The sequence below is a fragment of the Chamaea fasciata genome, unplaced genomic scaffold (assembly GCF_029207755.1).
Source record: "Chamaea fasciata isolate MVZ Bird 193981 ecotype frontalis unplaced genomic scaffold, bChaFas1.0.hap1 SCAF_22, whole genome shotgun sequence".
Lineage (NCBI taxonomy): Eukaryota > Metazoa > Chordata > Aves > Passeriformes > Sylviidae > Chamaea > Chamaea fasciata.
The window spans coordinates 4,165,076-4,184,063 of NW_027094107.1; the positions used below are offsets into that span (position 1 = coordinate 4,165,076).

Sequence of the window (18,988 nt, forward strand, 5' to 3'; positions counted from 1 at the left end):
AGCATCCTGGCCAAATTCCACCTCGGGCAATTGCTTTCTGCCTACCTAGAACTCCCCCTGATGTTTCACTTGGTCACAATACTCCTCTTCACTGCCTGTCCTAAACTCCTGTGTGATGTTGCTGCGTGTTAACTGCTTCCACCTCAAAGGTGGCTGCATTTCAGTGGAGAGAGAACCTTTTATTGTACAAAACAGACAATGGCATCTTCCTAGAGCCACTGCTCCTGAAAGACAAAAATTCATATTAAAGAAAGACGGAGTAAACAGCGCACAGTGCAAAGCAGGGGTAATGTCTGCACATACCAGATTAATCCCCAGGCACGAGTTTAAGCAGCAGTTCTTCAACACCACCAAGCTGTAAGTGACAAGGAAAAGTTCAATACATCTACAGTTACCGTGGTTGAGCTAATGGACTTTTCAACAAAATAACAGTCCTTTGCCGTCCCTCAAGGATCTCAAATGACTTCACAAACAGGCATGACTATGGTCTATTGTCGCCACCATCCTTACCATGAGATGGTGCTCTATCTCCCAAACGCGAGAGTTACTATCCCTGTACTGCTCACCCTGGGACAGCTGCCACATGTGAGGCAGCCGGGATGGGGGGAGCTGGCTGGGTCGCAGCGCCTCACCCAGGGGAACCTGAACTCTTTGGATCCGAGCCCTCAGCATACCTTCCTCCTGGGGGAAAGTAACAAACAGAGCAGGCAGTTACTGGCAGAGGCACCTGAAAACAGCAACGCTACAACCACGGGGAAGCTCAAAGCACACAACTTGCCTCTTCCGCAGCCACGAGCCAGGTTTTGCGGTGCTCATCGCAGTAAACCCCCACGCGGCGCACCCAGAGCCGCACGGGAGGAGCGCCAGCCTCCCCTCCCTGTGCCATCCCTCGGGCGCTTCCGCAGCTCAGGTGGACGGCATCGGCCCGCGGGCTGCACACGTGGTGGCCTTAGCTCCGAGCACATCCACGGAGAGAGCTCCCGGAGCTGGCAGACAGGTGGTGTCTGACTCCTCGGGTGAGATGCTACGGTGCGGAAACGTCCCTAAAAGTCAGCTCGGGAGGCTGAGGTGGTGCCTGAGCCAGCGGAAACGTCAGGCCAAGTCGTACAGTGGGACACGCGTGCCGGGTGGCATTGGTAAGGCATTCTGGGGCAAAAGGTGCTATTGGTACGAAGTTAAACCCTGGGAGTGTTGGCTTTGCTCATTCCGCTAACAGTCCTATTAACAGTCTTTGTGTAAAACGAGGGGGGGGTGGGGTGGTGGAAATGAGGTGCTCTAAATCCCAAAAGCAAAACTCGTGACCAGCAGTGAGGTGAGCTTAACAGGAGCGAAGATCACTCTGGAGACAAAGCACAGAGCTCGGTGTGCAGGACTCTCATCTTTGGAGCTCGCAGAGCTGTCGGGGTGCAGGGTCCTTTGTCTCATCTCTCAGGGGTGGCAGCACTGTCCGTTCACACCCAAACTCCTCGGGGGCAGCACTCAGGACTGCGTCGCTGGGCTTTGGGCTGGTCACAGAGAGCCACCAACACGGGCAGAGGAGCTCGGGGCATTGAGGTGGTTCCTGCTACTGTAACTTTTGTTTAACAGCACGTTTATCTGTGTGCCAGTTAGATCAAGCTGAGCCATTAGCAAATTGAGGTCAGGGGAAATGATTCTCTGTGAACCCTAGAAGAGGTAATCAAAATGGTACAGACAGTCTTCATCCTTTATCTAGGTGTAAAGTAGAACAAAGTTAAGCTGTAACACATACAACATCCTCCTGCTATGAAGCAGATGCAATATTCCTTATCCCAGTGAAACACAGTGGTCTTCCGAAAACTTGTAAGGTTATAAGGCATATTTCAAACAGGAGCAAGAAAATCTGGGTACAAAATAAAGGAGGGAAAGTCAGGGAGAGAAAAAAAATAAATTGTTATACATTGGGGTGCATTTATAACAGAAAATACTCTTTCATGATGCCTTCCATATCGCATATCAGTGTTTCTCTACCTTTTTGAGAAAAGGGAGAGCACTCAGCCTTTTTGAGAACAGAACACCAACCACGGATCAGCCTGAACAGCACCACCACAAAGAAAACTTTGAGTGTTCTTTTATTACTTCTTTTTTTTTCACCCATTCTGTTTGTTTCCTTCCTTGATGTGTGTGGATGTGTGTGTGCCCTGCACAAAGCACCACTGTTCTGACAGCCATCCTGTGATGAGGGGCAGGCATTCCAGGGAATGCCCTGCCAGCTGGACCACTGGCATTTGGAGGAAGGTGACAGCAGTCTGACAAGCCTCACAAGGCCTTCAGGAATTAGCGTTAAAGGGACATTTCTGTAATTCCTTTCCTTTCCCTAAGCCACATTACAAATTTAAACCCCCGTGTGGAACTCTGCCCAACAACGAAATGCAGCAATTGCCTCTGCTCATTTTCAGTCAGCTGAATGTAATCACCCCAGGTGGAATTCGGCCAGGATACTCTCCTACCCCTGCAGCAAACTGCAGGAAGTTCCATCATGATCAGAAATGCCCAAGAACTTGCTTTTATTCCATTCAAAGCTGGGATTTCTACGGGTCATCATCCCCAGAACCAGAAGGCTCAAGTCTGGCTCTAGAAATACGTCTCAGTGAGTGAGCTGTGTTTCCCACTGGAAGTAAACTCTCCTGGAAGGTCTCCTCTCCAAATACTGACCTGGTTCAGCCTGGCTGAACTACAGGTGAGAGGATTAAAGCACAACATGCACGTTTGTGTTCATGGTGAGTGGAGATGGCAGCGATGACACATCCAAGACAACACAACAAGGTCTCGTGCAGAGGACACTGTGCAGAATGGGCAGAGGTTAATAACATGTGTCTTCACCCTTTGCCCCACTGATCTGCCCCAAGCTTCCCCAGAACTGCAGAGCTGAAAGGCTCAGCCTGGCCTGGGGAGGTGCCACATGGAAAATCCTGAGGTCAGGCAAAACCGTCAGTTGGGTTTGGGGTGGGGCAGGAATGGGGGGTTTGGGGTGGGACAGGAATGGGGGGTTTGGGGTGGGACAGGAATGGAGGTTTGGAGTGGGACAGGTCTGTCTGTAGCACCCAAACACACCAAAGAAACTGGAGATTCCACAAGCACACACTCAGACAGTGCACCTGAAAACACACACAGTGCCTATTTCTGCAGGTTTGATCAGAAAGCAAAAACAAAGCTTGAAGGAAGACATGGGTGGAAGAAGAAGAGAGCTTACTCCTATTTTAAACAAGTTTTCAACCCGGGTTCTTACACTGCTCGTTTCATAACCTACCAAAAAACCCACCACCAACAACAAAAACCCCAACAGCTTCAATTTGCAGGATTGCAGCATCATTCTTTGAGACTTTGACATTCCCATTAAGATAGCTGTAGAAGGCTGAGCTGTTCAAAGTGTTGTTTTGGGGAGATTCAAATCCCAATCCCCACAGACAGGAATAATACTGGCAGATGTTCTGTCCATCTGAGCATCAATCTTAGAAGTTTAATGCTGTTCTGGGACCTGGATGGATTTCTGAGCCATAATACATGGATAAATGTCAACATGGCCAGGAGGAGGAATGCAGCTTGTAGTGACAACAATTTATTTGGTTTTAAGTTGGGTACATTAAAATATTTTATGGAAAGAGTGACACAAATTGCTCCAGATGCTGCTTGGACCACCCCATAGCTGGAGGTCAGTGTGCTGAACAAACTCACCCTTTATCACCTTCTGTTCTAAAAAGCCACGGGGAGTTCAGCTGCCATTTAGGCACCAAAGAAAAGCCCTGCAGAGGCCGAGCAGTGCTGTGCTGACACAGTTACAGCCGGCAGAGCACGGCTGGCCAGCCCTTCTGTGGGGGGATGAGAGCTGCCTGCACACCTCAGGGCTACCAGGGCGCTGAGCCTTCCTGAAAAACCCAGCCCGGCTCTGGTAACAACCCAGGGATCTGATGATCTGGTGACTTAAGGGCATGTGGAGACACTCTAAAGCTTCTTCTCGGGGGTTTGGACTCTACTCTGCCTGGAGCAAGCCCCTGTGACTCCACGCTCCGCTCTGCCCGACCTACTGAGGGGTAGCAGATGCTCACCGACCAGCCGGGCTGTCCAGCAGCGTGGGGAGGGCAGGCCGAGCTTTGGTGGGATCTAAAAAACAGGAAGACAAAGAGATGGACAGTGATGCGGAGGGAGGCACGCAGAGGGGCGGAGAGGGCGAGGGGAGGGATGCGAGAGCCGGGCCGGGGAGCGGGAGCGGTGTGGCCGAGCCGGGCAGGCCGGGCCGGAGGGGAGGGGGTGTGGTGCGGGCGTGGGTGCCATGGCGGGAGGATGGCGCAGCACATCGCCACGGCCACCGCGTCCCCCCCGGGCCGGGGCGGCGGGGCCGGGCGGGCGGCCCCGGGCGTGGGGCGGCCCCGGGCGTGAGGCGGCCCCGGGCGGGGGCCGGGCCCGCCATGACCTACCTGCACCCGCGCCGTGACCGCCGCGCCGCGTGCGCCGCGCTAAGCCGTCCCCCGCCCCCCGGACCCGCCGCCTCCCCGCGCCTGCCCGCAGGCCCCGCAGGCCCCGCAGGCCGGGCCCCGGGCCGAGCCGAGGCGGGTTAAGCCGGGTCGGGCCGGGCCGTCCCGTTGAGGCCCGGCCCCGCCGCCCCCCGCCGGTCGGGAGCGGGCATGGGCCGCCGCGCCGAACCCGGGCGGAACCCCGGCGCCGCCGCTCCCGTGGGCGGCACGGCCCTTCCGCCGCGCGGCACCGCTCTCCTGGCCCGGAGGCCGCGCCGATTGGCTGGGGAGGCCCGCGAGCGCCGCCGCCATTGGCCCATCCGCCGAGAGGGCGGGGCGAGCGGCAGGCGGGCCGGGGAAGGCAAGATGGCGGTGCAGGCGGTGCACCTGGAGGCGGACGCGTTCCTGGTGTGCCTGAACCACGCGCTGAGCACCGAGAAGGAGGAGGTCATGGGGCTCTGCATCGGAGAGGTACCGCCCGCGGAGGGGCGGCCCCGGGGAGGGGCGGGTGGCGGCGCTGCCTATGCCGGCGTCGCGCAGGGAACGACCCCGGCGCCCCTCTCGCCTGCGGCCCTGGCAGCGCGTAGCTCAGCTCCGGGGAGGGTCGAAGCTCAGAGTCAGGAAAGCTTCCCGTCCCCGTCCCCGGCGTGCTCCGGTACACCGCTGTGCCCTGTGGTGCTCCGTGCCGCCGGCCGCGCCTCGCGCGTTGTTGTTTCTCTGGCAGAGCAATGGCTGATTTCCCCTCCGTGTCCTCAGGTTGACACCAGCCGAATCGTCCACATCCACTCGGTGATAATCCTGCGGCGCTCGGACAAGAGGAAGGACCGAGTAGAGATCTCACCAGAGCAGCTTTCAGCTGCCTCCACCGAAGCAGAGATATCCTTCAGCAGAGGCAGCACAGGCTCGCCGGTCAAGTGCTTCACCTCAGAGCTCTTTGCATGGGCTGTTTTAGGCCTGTACTTGGCTTGAAAGCATCAGCTGCTGCCCCCTGCAGCTGCTCAGCTGGGAGGGCTGTGCTGGCACTTCCCTTTCCCTGGAGTCTTTGTTGGTTCCAGCGCTTGCAGTGGGATTGTGTTAGGAATTTTTTATCATTGTTTTGTACTTGGTCACACGTAAAAGCTGCAGGGTGTTTGTGGAGGGGGCTGGCAGTCCAGCAGAGAGGCTGAGTGGAAGGTGAAAGGTCAGCAGGTGCTGCACTGAGGAGCCTCTGCTCTGCACACACTTGGGATGCTGCTGAAATGTTGTTTGTTGTCACCTGCAAACAAAATCCAATTTGCTTCTGCAGCAGCAGCTCCTGCTTGTGCTGGGGAAGAGGCTCCCATGAGTTCCCTGCACTGTTTCCTATCACTCCTCCAAAGGGATCTGGGATTCTGCTGACTCACAAGAAACTCTTGTAAAACTCTGCTGTTTTCCCTCTGTCTGTTGTTCCCAAAAGCTCCTTGACCCCCACACAGGTTGGCTGAGATGACAGGACGTCCCATGAGGGTGGTGGGCTGGTACCACTCCCACCCCCACATCACTGTGTGGCCCTCACACGTGGGTAAGAGCAGCCCTGGGCTGGACTCTGGAGAAAACTCCCACTCCTCATCCTGGCAATCAGTCACTGGAGCTCCAGAGCTGCACGTCCCAACAGTTCTGAGCCTGAGACTTTCCCTGATGGGAGCAGATTGTCTGGGTGGGCTGCAGGGCCCTGGGGGCAGCCCCACTGCTGTGGGTGCTCCCCAGGGACTCCGACATGACCCAGGAGTCACAGATCAGCTCCTGCTGCTTCTGCTGTTCTTCCTGATAGAAAAAAACACACCTTGGGTGTGGGGAATTGCAAAAAAACCCTCTGGGGATCCTGGGCCTGCTGTGATGGTTTCTGACATCTGTGAGTGTTAAAGCATAGCTGAAAACTTTCATAAAAGTGCATGAGTGCCTTATATGTGTTTGCCTTTATGGTGACCTGTGGCACCAGGCTGATTGTAAGATAATTTCTTTGTTTTGTGAGCTCATCTTCTATTTTTAAGATTTGCTACTTAATTACATTGTAAATTGGATTTTTTTTTAACTTAAGTCACCCAGAGTGAGGATGTGAACATAAAGTTTGTGCCATTTGTTATCAAACTCCGGCTCACCCTGCAGAGGGTGGCAGATTTCATTCTTTTCACCCCTCATTCATTCACCCTTCATTTCCCAGCCCTCACTGTCACTCCTGTCCCTGCAGATGTCCGCACTCAGGCCATGTACCAGATGATGGACCAAGGCTTTGTAGGGCTGATCTTCTCCTGCTTCATTGAGGACAAGAACACCAAGGTAGGCAGCTTGAAAATGGCAACAAACCCTCCAGGTGCTCGTGAGAAAGATCAGGGCAGAGCTGAAGTCCTCGTGTGCAGCCTGCAGGGAGGGCAGAGCTGTGCTGGGAGCACCTGGAGAGCACAGTGGCAATGGTTTGAATTGTGATCCCAAGGACAGGAGAGCAAGTGTTGATTGCTCTGTGCTGCCCAGGGGGGCTGCAGCAGCTGCAGAGTGTGCTCTGAAATGGGCCAGGACCTTCCCTCAGGTGTCCAGCCCAGCACACACAGCTCTGCCCCTCTCCCAGCCTCTCCAGGAGGTGTAGCTGTCCTGTGAGATAAACTGGCAGTCAGGTCTGAGCTTAAAGAGTTCTTTCATCATTAAAGGGTTTATCAATGTATGCTTTAAGCATCTCCAGCAAGCACATCACAGCAAAACCTCTGGAATTCTACTGAAAGCTTCCTAAAGGAATTTGTGGTTTTAGATGTTTTTTTTTCCTTTGGAATCTGACTTTCTGCTGTTTCTTTTAGACAGGCAGAATTCTCTATACCTGTTTCCAGTCTATTCAGGCCCAGAAGAGCTCAGAGTGAGTACAGCAGAATATTATGTCCAATTTTATTTTATCTTGTCTCTCCTTTCTCTGGGTTGTCTCTAACAAGTGGCTTCTCAGTCTGTTGTGAGGAGCAAATGTACAGAGATGCCTGCACAGGGTCTCCTGACTTCTGCTCATGCAGGCTGCTGGAAGAGAATCTAAAGATTAGGAGTGGTTCATTTAGCTTTGATAATTTATTCTCCTAAGATTTGCTGAGGTCAGGGTGGGGATTTGTGCTGCAATTCATTGTGTAGGAGCACCACCTTTTTGCTTCCAGTTCTGGAAATCGAGCCCTCACGTTTGCACCTTACAATTAAAATTCAGGACAAGGATATGGATATAGAATCAGAATCATTAGGTTGGAAGAGACCTCTGAGATCAAGTCCAACCCAACCCTAACCTCAGTGCTTCTCTTTGCCTGTCAGCTCAGGCCTGTGTTCCCAAAAGTGGATGTGCAGCACTGCCAGGCCTTGAACAGACTGTTGTAAGGTTGTGGAAGTCATTTTTTTTGTCTGCTGCTTTTAATTCTATCTCATACCCTTTTAGATATGAAAGGATTGAAATTCCCATTCATGTTGTCCCCCATGAGACCATTGGGAAGGTGTGTCTGGAATCAGCTGTGGAGCTGCCCAAGATCCTTTGCCAAGAAGAGCAGGATGCCTACAGGAGAATTCACAGGTAACAGCCCTGGGGCTCTGCCCCTTTCCAGGGCTGTCTTTGCCGATGTGTTCTGCTGTTGCTGTACTTAGACTGCCAAAGCCTTAGCAAAGCTGTAGAAGTTAAGGTTTAGCAGCTCCTGTGCCTCTGTAGAACTTTCTGAAGTCTGTAGAACTGAGCCTGGGGTCAGCAGCAGAACTTCGGGGTTTTGTGATCACAGGTTGTTATCCTTGTGGATGTGCAGGGCCTCAGCAGGTGAGGAGGTGTAGGTGTACCTGTGGTCTGGTCAGTGATTTGTGGGCAGCTGGTTTTACAGCCTGGGTTTAATACACAATTCCCTGCTGTCCTGTCTCTAACCTGCTTTCTCGTCCTTCCCTTAGCCTCACACATCTTGACTCCGTAACCAAGATCCATAATGGCTCAGGTAAGGATTCCTTTCTTGCATGTGACAATCCTGGGTGCCGCTTCTGGAATCAGAATGTGGAATCTTGTTACATAGAAACAAAATTTTAACTGGGTACTTAAAATGAAAACTTCAAAGGCCATGAAACACCCTAATCCCGGGGCTCATGAATGTTCTATCCTTCAGGCTTTGTAGAATTGGTTAAAATTACAGAAGGCTTTGGGATTGTTTGGGGGCTTGGTTTGTTTAGGTTATTTTTTCTCTTGGAACAGGAAAGGGGATTTGGGATTTGTTGAGTGTCAAACCTGTATGGACACTTTCATCTCCTGGCACTTAATAGGTGTCACAGGGGTGTGACATCTTTCCTTTTGCCACTGTGATGGGCTGAATTCTAATCCCACTTCTGTTTCAAGTTTATTACCCCATTGTCCATTCTCATACATTTAGGGAATGAGGCATTGTGCAATGCTTCTAAATTTAGAAATTAATTAGCACCAGTGATTAGCTGTGTGCAGATTTTCATCGTAGGTCTGTCATCCCTGCCTGGGTCACACGGAAATGGTGTTTCTCTGTTACAAGCTGCTGGTTCTGACCTTCCTGTGCAGATGTGTGCTTGCCATGGATGCTGGAAGGTTTCCTTGGCAGTCTGTTGGCTTTGGGGGTGTTGTAGCACGCCGAGTCTTACTGTGTGGTGCCCTGGCATGATGTGTTGTTGCTCTTTGTAGTGTTCACCAAGAACCTCTGCAGCCAAATGTCTGCCATCAGTGGGCCCCTGCTGCAGTGGCTGGAGGACAGGCTGGAGCAGAACAAACAGCGTGTGCAGGAGCTGCAGCAGGAGAAGGAGCAGCTGCTGGAGGAACTTGCTGCTTTAGAGTGAGGAGGAAATGCAGACCCTTCAGGAAAGTGACATGAAAAAGTCTTCCAAGAACTACTCCAGGCTGAAGGGTGGCCCTACATAGCCTCAGTGAAGGTACTGGCTGTGCCTCTTCTCTTGCAGCGAAGTGCACAGCTCCAGGATCAGGACTTCACCTGCCCCAGCTGGTGCAAAGCAGTGCTGTGTCTGCAGTTGCTGCACTGCTGGCTCAGTGGTGGGGCCGGGCAGCACCTGAGGACTCCTGTTCTGGAGAGCACACACCTAAGGGAACCTGTTGTTTCTCCCTCTGTATTTTTGACAGAAGTCCTACTGCTTTACATGTATTCCAGGAGCCTGGAACAGGAGGGTTAGAGGGGAAAAGTGTGTCCCTGCTGTCATATCTGATGCTGCCAACTTCTGCCTTCGCTTAGTAGCTTCAGTTGACCATGGTCTTATATCTCTAGTAAAGTTCTGGATCACTGGTCATTCACCCAGGCAGGTAAGAGGTGGGAGGGAAGCTTGGGGGCAGACCTGGAAGATCTTTGACACAGGATCTTTGTTCAGCATATGTCAAACCAAATAAAGGATTCCAAAGCTGGAGCTGTTGGGACTGGAAATGAAATGAACGCTACTAAGTGCCAGGGCCTGCATTTTTTGGTCAGTCTGTATATTCTCTTACTCTGTGTAATGCTGGTGTGTGCCCAGCACTGAGGTTCTCTAGAAAATGAACTGTTTCTGCTGGCTCAGTGAGAAGACTGTGGATCCTTCCCAGAGGTGAAGATACTGGGCAGAAAACTCACAGACACACAAATCTGACATTCTTCCATGCTGAATTTAACTGCAGAAATTTCTTAAGACTGGAACAAAATAGCTGTTGTTGAATTAATCCCTTTAAATGTTCTTGCTGTTACATTTCACAGTATCCCCCATCATGTACATCCTCATCTGTGTTCTGTCTTGTGAATCTGTCTCATGTGAGCAAAGGATGGGACAATTCCAGTGACAGAGGTGAGGAAGAGGCACTCCCAGTATGGATCAACAGCTGTAAAGTGCTGTCAGATGTGGAAGCCCCATTTCTTTGTCAGACTTAACTTTTCAATCTTTCTACTGGTAAATCCCCGAAGAGTAGAACTTCCTTGAAGTACATTGCTCGCTACTGTTTTATTTTTCCTTAGAAGTGCTGTGAACAGTAATTAATCAGTTTTTGAACAGTCAGTGGTTTTGTGCTGTTGTTTTTGCTGTGGGTTGCTGGTTCCAATCCTCCTTACACCTTCATCGTTGCTGGGGGAGGGAGGGTGGTGCCTCAGTGCCCCCAGGCTTGATGAGGGCTCCTGGGAGATGACCCAGCAGCCCTGGGGCCTCCTGGAATGGGGATCCTTGGATTGGAATCCCAGTGACCAAAGGATGGTAATGACAGTGCTGAACCACAGCCAGGAGAGCGGGGCTGGTACCAGGGTTCGGTATTCCTACACAGCCGTGGTTAAATTGAAACAAATCAGCCTGGTTCATTGCAAGAGTTCATATCAAAATGGCATTTATTGATTATCAAAATTATTAAGCCCCTCAGCAATCTGCTTACAGAAGACACAAACACTATAACATATATTCAATTTCATTTTACACAGAAGACTTAAGCCATTGACAAGACCCCCTCATTCTATGGGGGAAAAGTGTTTGAATCTGCTTTCCCCAACCTGACCTTCTGCATCTATTTTAGTTTGTATGAAATCTCAAGGGTAGAGGTATCCTACATTCAAATGTATCAAAGAGCCCCAGAACTGTTACTGAGGGCTAAAGGGCTTTGGAGGAACTCACAGATTCTTTTAATGGATTTAAGGCACCATCTCCCTGCCACTTAATTTTAACAAAAACAGCCAAGGATCTCTCAGGAAACTCTACATGGGAAAATATCTGAACCCAGGCTGAAACCCAACTCAGGTTTTCCTGCCTTGGAGTCATTTAGAGTCAGAGGATTTGGGCTGGTGGGCCTGGACCTTCCTGCCTCTGGCAATCCCAGCCAGATGCACAGGCAGCAATTCTTCAGCACACACACAGAGTCTACAGCGTATCAGCTGCCCAGATGAAACACTAAATCCCTTACTGGAGTCACTGAAGACATGCTATGTGTAAGTGCTGCTCAGAACTTATATTTCGTGTAGGGAGTAGTAGAAGTGGCACCAAGAAAGGAGGTATATTGAGATATTAAAAGGATTCGTCCAGCTTGGTTTTCAAAGCGAAATCAGCGCTGAGTTTCCTCATGACCTCAGCATGGCTGAGCCCGTGCTGCTCTCTCTTAGCAAGCCCATAGTTTTCCTTCACATACTTGGCAAAGGGGGTGAGCTGTGTCCTGGCAGGGGTGCCCCCCTTGCCCGGGGGCTGCCTGAGGGCCAGCTGCCCCCCGCAGAAGGCGCACACGAACCGCGCCGTGTCCAGGGACCGCGAGTGCCGCCCGATCCTGCAAGGCAAAAACAAGGACTTGGCTTCCACGGGATTCAGGGGAAAGGGGCCCCTCTCTCTGCTGCTCAGGTCAGATTTCCAAGGCAGTATTTTAGAACAGGGAATAGTACATCACACAGTGGTACAATCAAATTTGTGTTACGCTTCTCTACCCTGGAACTTTTTCCACTGCTTTTTCAGCTTGGTTCCTTCTACTCTCAGCCTGCAAGTATGAAGTGCTACATTTCCAACAACCTCCACAACCCATGTATCAACTGCCCCTTGGAGTTTTTCCTCAAAGACACCAGTTAAAAAAAAAATCTTCTCAATGCCCTGTTGCATCTAAGCAACTACTGCATTGCATAGTCCTAATAAAGACTTCAGGGTATGTAAGGTGTTTCCTTCCAGTACTTCTGGGAGTCACACATACAATCCTGAGGTGAAAAAAGCCATAAAGGGTGTCATTATTATAGGTTGTGTCCTAGTGTCAATCCTTCCTCTCACAGTGCTGCTCACATGTGAGGTTGCAGTTATAATTTAAAGTCATCAGGACATTAAGCTGGAAGCTTCCTCTGGTAGTTTTATCTAGTATCTACTCACTGTCAAATATTCTGCGCCCAGTTTTTATTTTGCTCTTTCAAAGCTTAGGTACGTATCTCTTACTGCTTCCCAAAGACCTTCCCTCATCACCAATGGTCTTCAGATGACATTTCTGCCGTCCCGACCTCTGAACTCGAACTGAAACTACCTGGAAACAAATGTGGAATCACATACTGTGGTTCTGTGGGCTCTCAGAATATCCAAACTGCTTTACATTTTCAGAGAACCCTGATTACTAGACACAGGAGACTGACAAGTTGGAAAGTGAATACACAGTCCTACGCAGGACGAAAACATTACTCACGTAGCTTTGCACCGAACACACTCATAGGTGTATTTGTAATTAATCTCATAGCTGTGGCATCGTGTCACCACTGGCAGTTCTGGATGGATCACAGCTGATTTGGTGGCATAGAACCTCCAGAAGCGCCCGTGGCCGTCCCGGACACCGCTGATGAGCCAGGTGGCTGCGTGGCAAACCTCGTGGATCAGCGTGTCCCGAAGGCGATCTGGAGATGCAGAGAGCAGTTTTTTCAGGAGAAAAAGAGATTCCTGAAAAAATGCCTTGGGAAACCCCATTCCTAGTGCCCTAAGCAGAAAGCTGATTGACATGCTCTCTATGTGAATTGTTATCAGACAGTTCTCTGTGTTATCACAGGGTGATTTTTGGTTGTCTTTCTCCATTCTCCATTGGCTGAGTCCCAAGGAAACTCAAAGGGGTCTGATAGTCTGGGCCAGACCCCGGAAAGTTTCATGGAGGGAAAGCAAACAAAGATCACTCAAGTGTGGGGAATAACAAGCTCACCTTTGCTCACTGCTTTAGGCCTCAGACACTCATTCTGTATTAAGATGCAAATACTATTTTGAAGGTTAGAACTATCAATGTCTTGATAAGATAAAATGCTCCAAAACAAGGTTTTACTTAGTGCATTTCCAGTTTTGTGATCAGCTCCAATTCTGCATTCTAGTTACTGCCCCACACACCTCATCTGTTTGGGTTTTTTTTAGTTGGCTGGTAAGGCTGTTCCATCCCTGCAAGTGTTTAAGGCCAGGCTGGGCAGGGCTTGGAGAAACCTCTTCTAGTGGAAGCTGTGCCTACCCATGGCAGGAAGTTGGTACAAGATGGTTTTTAAGATCCCTCTCAATCCAAACCATTTTGTGATTCATTTTCCCATATTAGAAGGGGATGAGGGAGAAATAACAGTCACAGTACCACATAACAGAACTTAATTTGGCACTGACCTGTCTTTATTCCAACTTGAAGTACTACCAACAAGGTGTCTTGCTGTGATGGAAGAAGTTAGATTTTAGACTGCCATTTTAACACAGAAGTAGAGTAACACCATGCCAGTAGGTCTTCAAATCATTAAGAAGTATAAACAATAAACACACTAACTGCAGTTAGTGTGACTGCATTTCTGTTCTCACATTTTGTACTCTGCCCAGCTTCCTAGAAGGGCTGTGGAATGCGGATAAATTCATACATGTATTTATTTATACAAGATAATATAAAATTTCAAAGCAGGCTCCAGTTCCAGATCTCTTAAGGATCAGATTTATGTTTTTTACTTCAAAGAAGAATGAACACACCCTTTCTTTGACCTACCTGCAGAGTCACAGACTTTCTCCGAGAGTTCAATGCGAGCGTAACGCTTCCCTTCGGGGCCTTCCCTCTGTCCCGTCACACAGTACCCTGCTGTTTTCCTCATTTTCTTGTTCCAGGTTATTTCCATGTTCTCTGGCAACTGAAAAACAAAACAGTGCATGTAATTTGCCCTCTGCTACCTCTTCTCTTCCCTTCTGGCCCTCTGGCTTCCCCTTACATTTATTGCAAAGCCAGTACAGGATCTCTCTGTTGGTGCCCTTAACTCCCCTCCATGGCTTCCTATTCCCACCAGCAGTTTTTCTGTAACCAACAATGGGAGTTTCACAATGCAGGGTGAGACAGAAGTCCTTGGTTCCTCTGTTCTACCTCCGGGTACAAGGCTGAAGCACCGGGCAGTAAGGTATTCTGCTTCAGCAACAGTGAGTCTCATCAGCTCAGTTTTATGTGAAATTGTGATCTCAGCCTGTCAGCTCAACACTATTTTCTCATTTGCATAAAACCCACTTTCCTTCCTGAGGGAAATCACACTGGAATTACTGAGGGCAGCACCCTTCCTTCCAAGGGTATTTCTCACTAGAGGAGGGCCCTCAATATCTCAGATCATGATCCCAGGTCAAGACAGCAGTTCTTTGAAATTGAACCTTAAATTTGAAACACAGCTTGTAGCTTTATGTTCACCCTGAACTGTTATTTGAAGGATCACCTTTTAAATCTGCTCCAGAAAGGCAGACATCAACACCCAATCGGAAGGAACAAGATTTTTTTCAGCAGCATTTCCATTACAGCTGGGAAAGCAAAGCCAAGCTGACAACTGCTGCATCATGGTGGTGACAAACCCCTTTTGAAGAAATTGCTTGGACTAACTCAAACATTACCCATTGCTATAAAGCTCAACTTCTACAGTCTGAGGAGGATAAAGAGTAACCGCATCAAAAAGTGAGGAGCAACATATTAACCAGCATTTTGGAATGACAGTTCTTGTCTTGAAACCAACCTTCTGCTCAAAGATGGTACTATTAAACAGCCTGTAGAGCTTCTGGGCCAGCTCCTCTTTATTCTTCTTGAAATACTTCACATAGTGGGAAGCTGGATTTGAAAGATCTTGCAAGAAACAGCCAGGCACTGAACATACCCTGAGCCTGCAAGAAAAGCCATTAAGCAGTTTGCTCAAGTACACAGACATGGAAAAATACAGGGGGAACAATAATGGCCACTTGAAAGCCAATAAAGATCCCAGGGATGCTTCAAGTGGCAGAAACCTCTCCTGACTCGTTGCACCAACACATGACTGTCCTCTTACCCCTCTGAGGGCATGAAGGGGCAGAGCTGTTGCAACAGTCCTGCAGTTACTTCATTAATTCACAAAATTAGATTATGAGGACTCCTAAGCAGGAAAAGAGACTCAGACTTTGTGACACAGCGAGCCACAACTATACAAAAAAATTAATCAATATAGCAACAGCCCTAACATGATCATCACAATAAAGGTGTACTTTCAGAAACAAAGATGGTCCAGGAATGCTCAGGAATTATTTCAGGGGAAGCAGATACTCCACCAGGATTACTAACTCCATGCACAGGCACATGCTGTACAAGACAAGGAATAGCAAGAGAGACAACATTTACAAAGAAGATTTGACATTTGTCAGATTTGTCATCAATTCCCCTAGGCAGAGAACAGTTTATATTCTCCCTGCCATACTGGAGACTGAATACTCTGGTTTCCAGCTACTCAACCATTAACAAATGCTGAATTAGTAGAAGTTTCTAGATAGCAGAGGAATCACATCACCCCATGCAAAATGCTTAGCATCTCTGTGCATCTGTAATTGTCCTAGAACACAGGAACAATGGAGAAACACTCACCTTTTCTCTGTCTTTGCTGACTGTGAGAAACTGACTGATTCATTCCCAGGAATTTTTGCAGGAGTCCTAACCATGGGAGGTGTTTCTTGAAGTGAAATGGATTTTGGCTTTAGTGTCTTGACTCCTTCCCCTTTCACGGGCTGTACATCTTTGCAGGGTGGCTTGATGTTTTCTAGTTTGACAAGACGAGTCATAGCATTACACAGAATACATTAAGAAAAGGAATCACAGAATCATTAGAAACCATCAGAAGGATCCACCAGATTTGCTTTCAGAGTAATTTTAAAAACTGAAAGTGCCTACAATGATAAAAACAAGCAATAGTGAAAGACATAGATCTTGATGGCACAAGATGACTTGTGAATGCTCAGAGGAGTAATTTCTGATTGCACCAAAATCCTTTGCAAGGTTCTGGGCTGCACCTCAGAAGCTGATGCCACACAAATGGGAAGAACCAGGCAACTAGCACTGCAAGTTAGCTCAGGACTGCTCACCTGTCGTGCTTGGCTGAAAGACAGTTTTACTTGTGCTCAAGACGGGTTTTCGAGGTAGACTTCGCTTCTTTATCCGTTCCATTAAAGATCCAAAACTGTCATCTGAGCTATCTGATTCCACCCATGTTCCATCTCCTAGTGCCACAGTTGGCAATTGATTCTCTGCATTTTCACAGCTTCTTTCTTTCTTTCTAACAAGTGAATCTGGACTGCTTTTGAAAGCTGACTCTTTACGATTTTGTGGAGGTGAAAGATTCGTGCACTTCTGACTCTCCTCTAAGTCTTTCACTCCCTCTTTTTGGTGGTTATGCCACGGACTTTCTACAAAGACAGAATCTTCAGTGTCACTTGCAGTGTCTGGATACTGCAATTCTTGGCAGCAAGTGTTTCTCTTTCCAGGAGTTGTCAGCTTTTTTTGAATCCGAAGATCTTTCTTTGCTGCAATTCAAAAGAAAGAGCTTAAAGTTTTGGGAGCTGCATTTAGGAGACCTGCCTTTGTCTTAACACAGAAGAAATCCCTTGAAAGATAGGAAAACACGAAGAACAGTAAAGTTTTGTTTGTTTGTTTGTTTGTTTTTTTAATTATGGATGATTGCTTACCACTCTTGGTTGTGCTCTTTTTCACTTTGAAGTCCAAGAAGAAATCGTCCGAGTCATCAATGAAGTCTTTCAAACTGTTAAAAAAAAAAAAAAGGCAAATTGTGTAGAATAAAAGTAGGAGTAAGCAGAAAAATAGAGCAGTTAAGTTTGTCTCACTAAAACAGCAATCCAAAAAAAGCCACCCAATACAACATTATCAGCTGCTTGCAGCAAATGTCACCAACTGCATCCATGAATAGGAATGGCAAGAGCACATGCACCTCCAAATATCCCATGATACCATTCATTTGCCCTGAACATGAGTGAAAATGTAACTGTTCTGTCTGTACTCTCTCCTAGATTGGCCTTTAGATTGTTTTCCTGTATTCTGATTAGTAAACGAGATACAGAAAACTAAAATACGAACACAGAAATGTCATTAATGATAGCACCCACCTTGCATCTGCCTTTTTGGAAACAGACTTGGGAGTTTTCAGTCTGGCTAAAACTGAAATAAAAGAAGGTTAGTTAAGAACCAGGTTCTGTGTCTCTTGTTAAGCATTTTTAAAAGTTTGAAACTAGTAAAAATTTAGTCTAATTTTCCAAAAAAACCACAATTATATTTACATATCATTCCAACTCTCAATTCCTCAAAGCTGGCAGCAGCTTTCTAGTCTCTGGAGACTAAGAAGTGAGCAACAAGGAACAGACAAAACTGAAGCAATAAGAAAAATATAATGCAAGGCAAAAAGATTCAAACTTGAGGCAATTCAAGAATGCTCCTGTGGCACAGACACCAAGACTGCACTGCAAGAAGAGAATTATTTTGCAGCACAAGCTGCATGAAAGAAAGTAACGTGTAAGAACACTCCACTATAATTAGACAGAAGTGTGTCCTTTTCACACTCCTTCATAACACAAATTAACGTGACATTACTTACACATTTCAAATTCGTCATCGCTGCTGGAAGAGAAGTACAGGGCACTGCTGCAAAAACGAAATGCACAACTTTAGGTCACAGCAGGATCTGCATCTCCACTGGCCTGAAACACCCGTGAACGCTGAGAACCAAATATACATTGGGAAAAAACACCGAAAGTCCCAAATAGGCTGAACTATTTTAACTCTTTATAGAAAGCTCTTTTCTTGTCTATCACATGGTCTGTGATCTGTCAGAGAAGTGTGTCATAGTAAAAAACTGAAACCTCAACCCATGCACTGATGAGCAAGAAGCTGCTTTTGCATAAAGTGCACCTTAATAGAGCTGCCATGAATATTTAGCAAAACGCAGCAGCTGTCACAAAGCTATTTCAAGAGGCAGAATGGAGGCACTGCCACCTGGACTGCTATGCCCATGCAAATGTAGAGGCAGCCCACAACACCCTTACCAGGTTATTTATTTCCTTATATGAGAACACGAACCCAACATTACCAACTTCAAGAATACGTTATGCAGCTGCTTAAAAAAACAGGAAGACAGCTCTTTTTTTAAATGGCCGTCATTTAAACCTTAAAGACTGCGATTCTGAAACACACTAATACCTACCAATGGCCATAAAACAAACGGGGGCGTAACTTCGGATTATAAATCAATATATAACATGTACTATATGCGACGCAGTATGTCGTATCTATACACACGCATCATATATGCATGTATATATGTATACGTACATATATGCATATATATATCTGTAGATATATCTATGTATAGATATACATATATAAATTCAATAGCGATACATCTAAAACCTCTCTATGCTAATATTTTAATTAAAATACGTCAGGACACACGGGGCTGAGGCGCTGTTTCCCCCGGCGGCCCCTCACCTGCCGTCCCGCCAGCCCTGGCTCCCCGCGGGGCCTCTCCCGGGGCTGCTCCCGCCCGAGGCCGGTGTCCCGGCGCCGCTGCCCGCCCGGCCGGGCCGCTCCCGGTGTCGGGGCCCCGGGGCCGGGCCGGGGCCCGTCCGCGCCGCCGCTCCCGCCATGGCGCTCGAACGGCCCGCGCTTCCGGGGCACCGCGCATGCGCACACGGGCGGCGCCGGCGGCGCTCCCGCCCCGCGGAAATCCCGCTCGTTCCATAGAATACCCATTCCTGCCCGATTTGCTACTCAGAGCATTACAGAGAGTGAGGGTTTCTTTCTGACGGCAGCACAA

General features: G+C 48.6%; 3 protein-coding genes across 10 annotated transcripts; 1 reads left to right on the forward strand and 2 right to left on the reverse strand.

Moving 5' to 3' along the window:
- Nucleotides 1-128: 128 nt before the first annotated feature.
- On the reverse strand, nt 129-4,462 carry MTCP1 (mature T cell proliferation 1). Of its 7 annotated transcripts, XM_066202733.1 has the most exons (7): nt 4,434-4,462; nt 4,065-4,119; nt 1,751-1,861; nt 779-1,665; nt 511-681; nt 304-355; nt 129-224 (listed from the first exon to the last, which is right to left on the reverse strand). In XM_066202733.1, exons 4-6 carry the CDS (start codon nt 884-886, stop codon nt 308-310), a joined length of 327 nt encoding a protein of 108 aa, XP_066058830.1. In that variant the 5' UTR covers nt 887-1,665; nt 1,751-1,861; nt 4,065-4,119; nt 4,434-4,462; the 3' UTR covers nt 129-224; nt 304-307. The 7 variants fall into 7 exon arrangements, with proteins under 7 accessions (XP_066058830.1, XP_066058827.1, XP_066058829.1 ...); XM_066202730.1 differs by having other exon boundaries at nt 779-1,861; XM_066202732.1 differs by lacking the exon at nt 1,751-1,861 and having other exon boundaries at nt 779-1,710; nt 4,434-4,454.
- Nucleotides 4,463-4,804: 342 nt separating this feature from the next.
- On the forward strand, nt 4,805-10,463 carry BRCC3 (BRCA1/BRCA2-containing complex subunit 3). Its single transcript, XM_066202574.1, has 8 exons — nt 4,805-4,940; nt 5,226-5,345; nt 5,922-6,009; nt 6,676-6,764; nt 7,274-7,329; nt 7,882-8,013; nt 8,373-8,416; nt 9,121-10,463. The coding sequence occupies exons 1-8, from the start codon at nt 4,836-4,838 to the stop codon at nt 9,270-9,272; spliced, it is 786 nt and encodes a 261-aa protein (XP_066058671.1). The 5' UTR covers nt 4,805-4,835; the 3' UTR covers nt 9,273-10,463.
- A 302-nt stretch (nt 10,464-10,765) lies between these two features.
- On the reverse strand, nt 10,766-18,847 carry GCNA (germ cell nuclear acidic peptidase). Of its 2 annotated transcripts, none has more exons than XM_066202708.1 (10): nt 18,661-18,847; nt 17,771-17,814; nt 17,286-17,337; nt 16,851-16,924; nt 16,251-16,688; nt 15,757-15,928; nt 14,885-15,029; nt 13,891-14,029; nt 12,589-12,793; nt 10,766-11,703 (listed from the first exon to the last, which is right to left on the reverse strand). In XM_066202708.1, the coding sequence occupies exons 1-10, from the start codon at nt 18,816-18,818 to the stop codon at nt 11,451-11,453; spliced, it is 1,680 nt and encodes a 559-aa protein (XP_066058805.1). In that variant the 5' UTR covers nt 18,819-18,847; the 3' UTR covers nt 10,766-11,450. The 2 variants fall into 2 exon arrangements, with proteins under 2 accessions (XP_066058805.1, XP_066058804.1); XM_066202707.1 differs by having other exon boundaries at nt 17,771-17,817.
- Between the last annotated feature and the right edge of the window lie 141 nt (nt 18,848-18,988).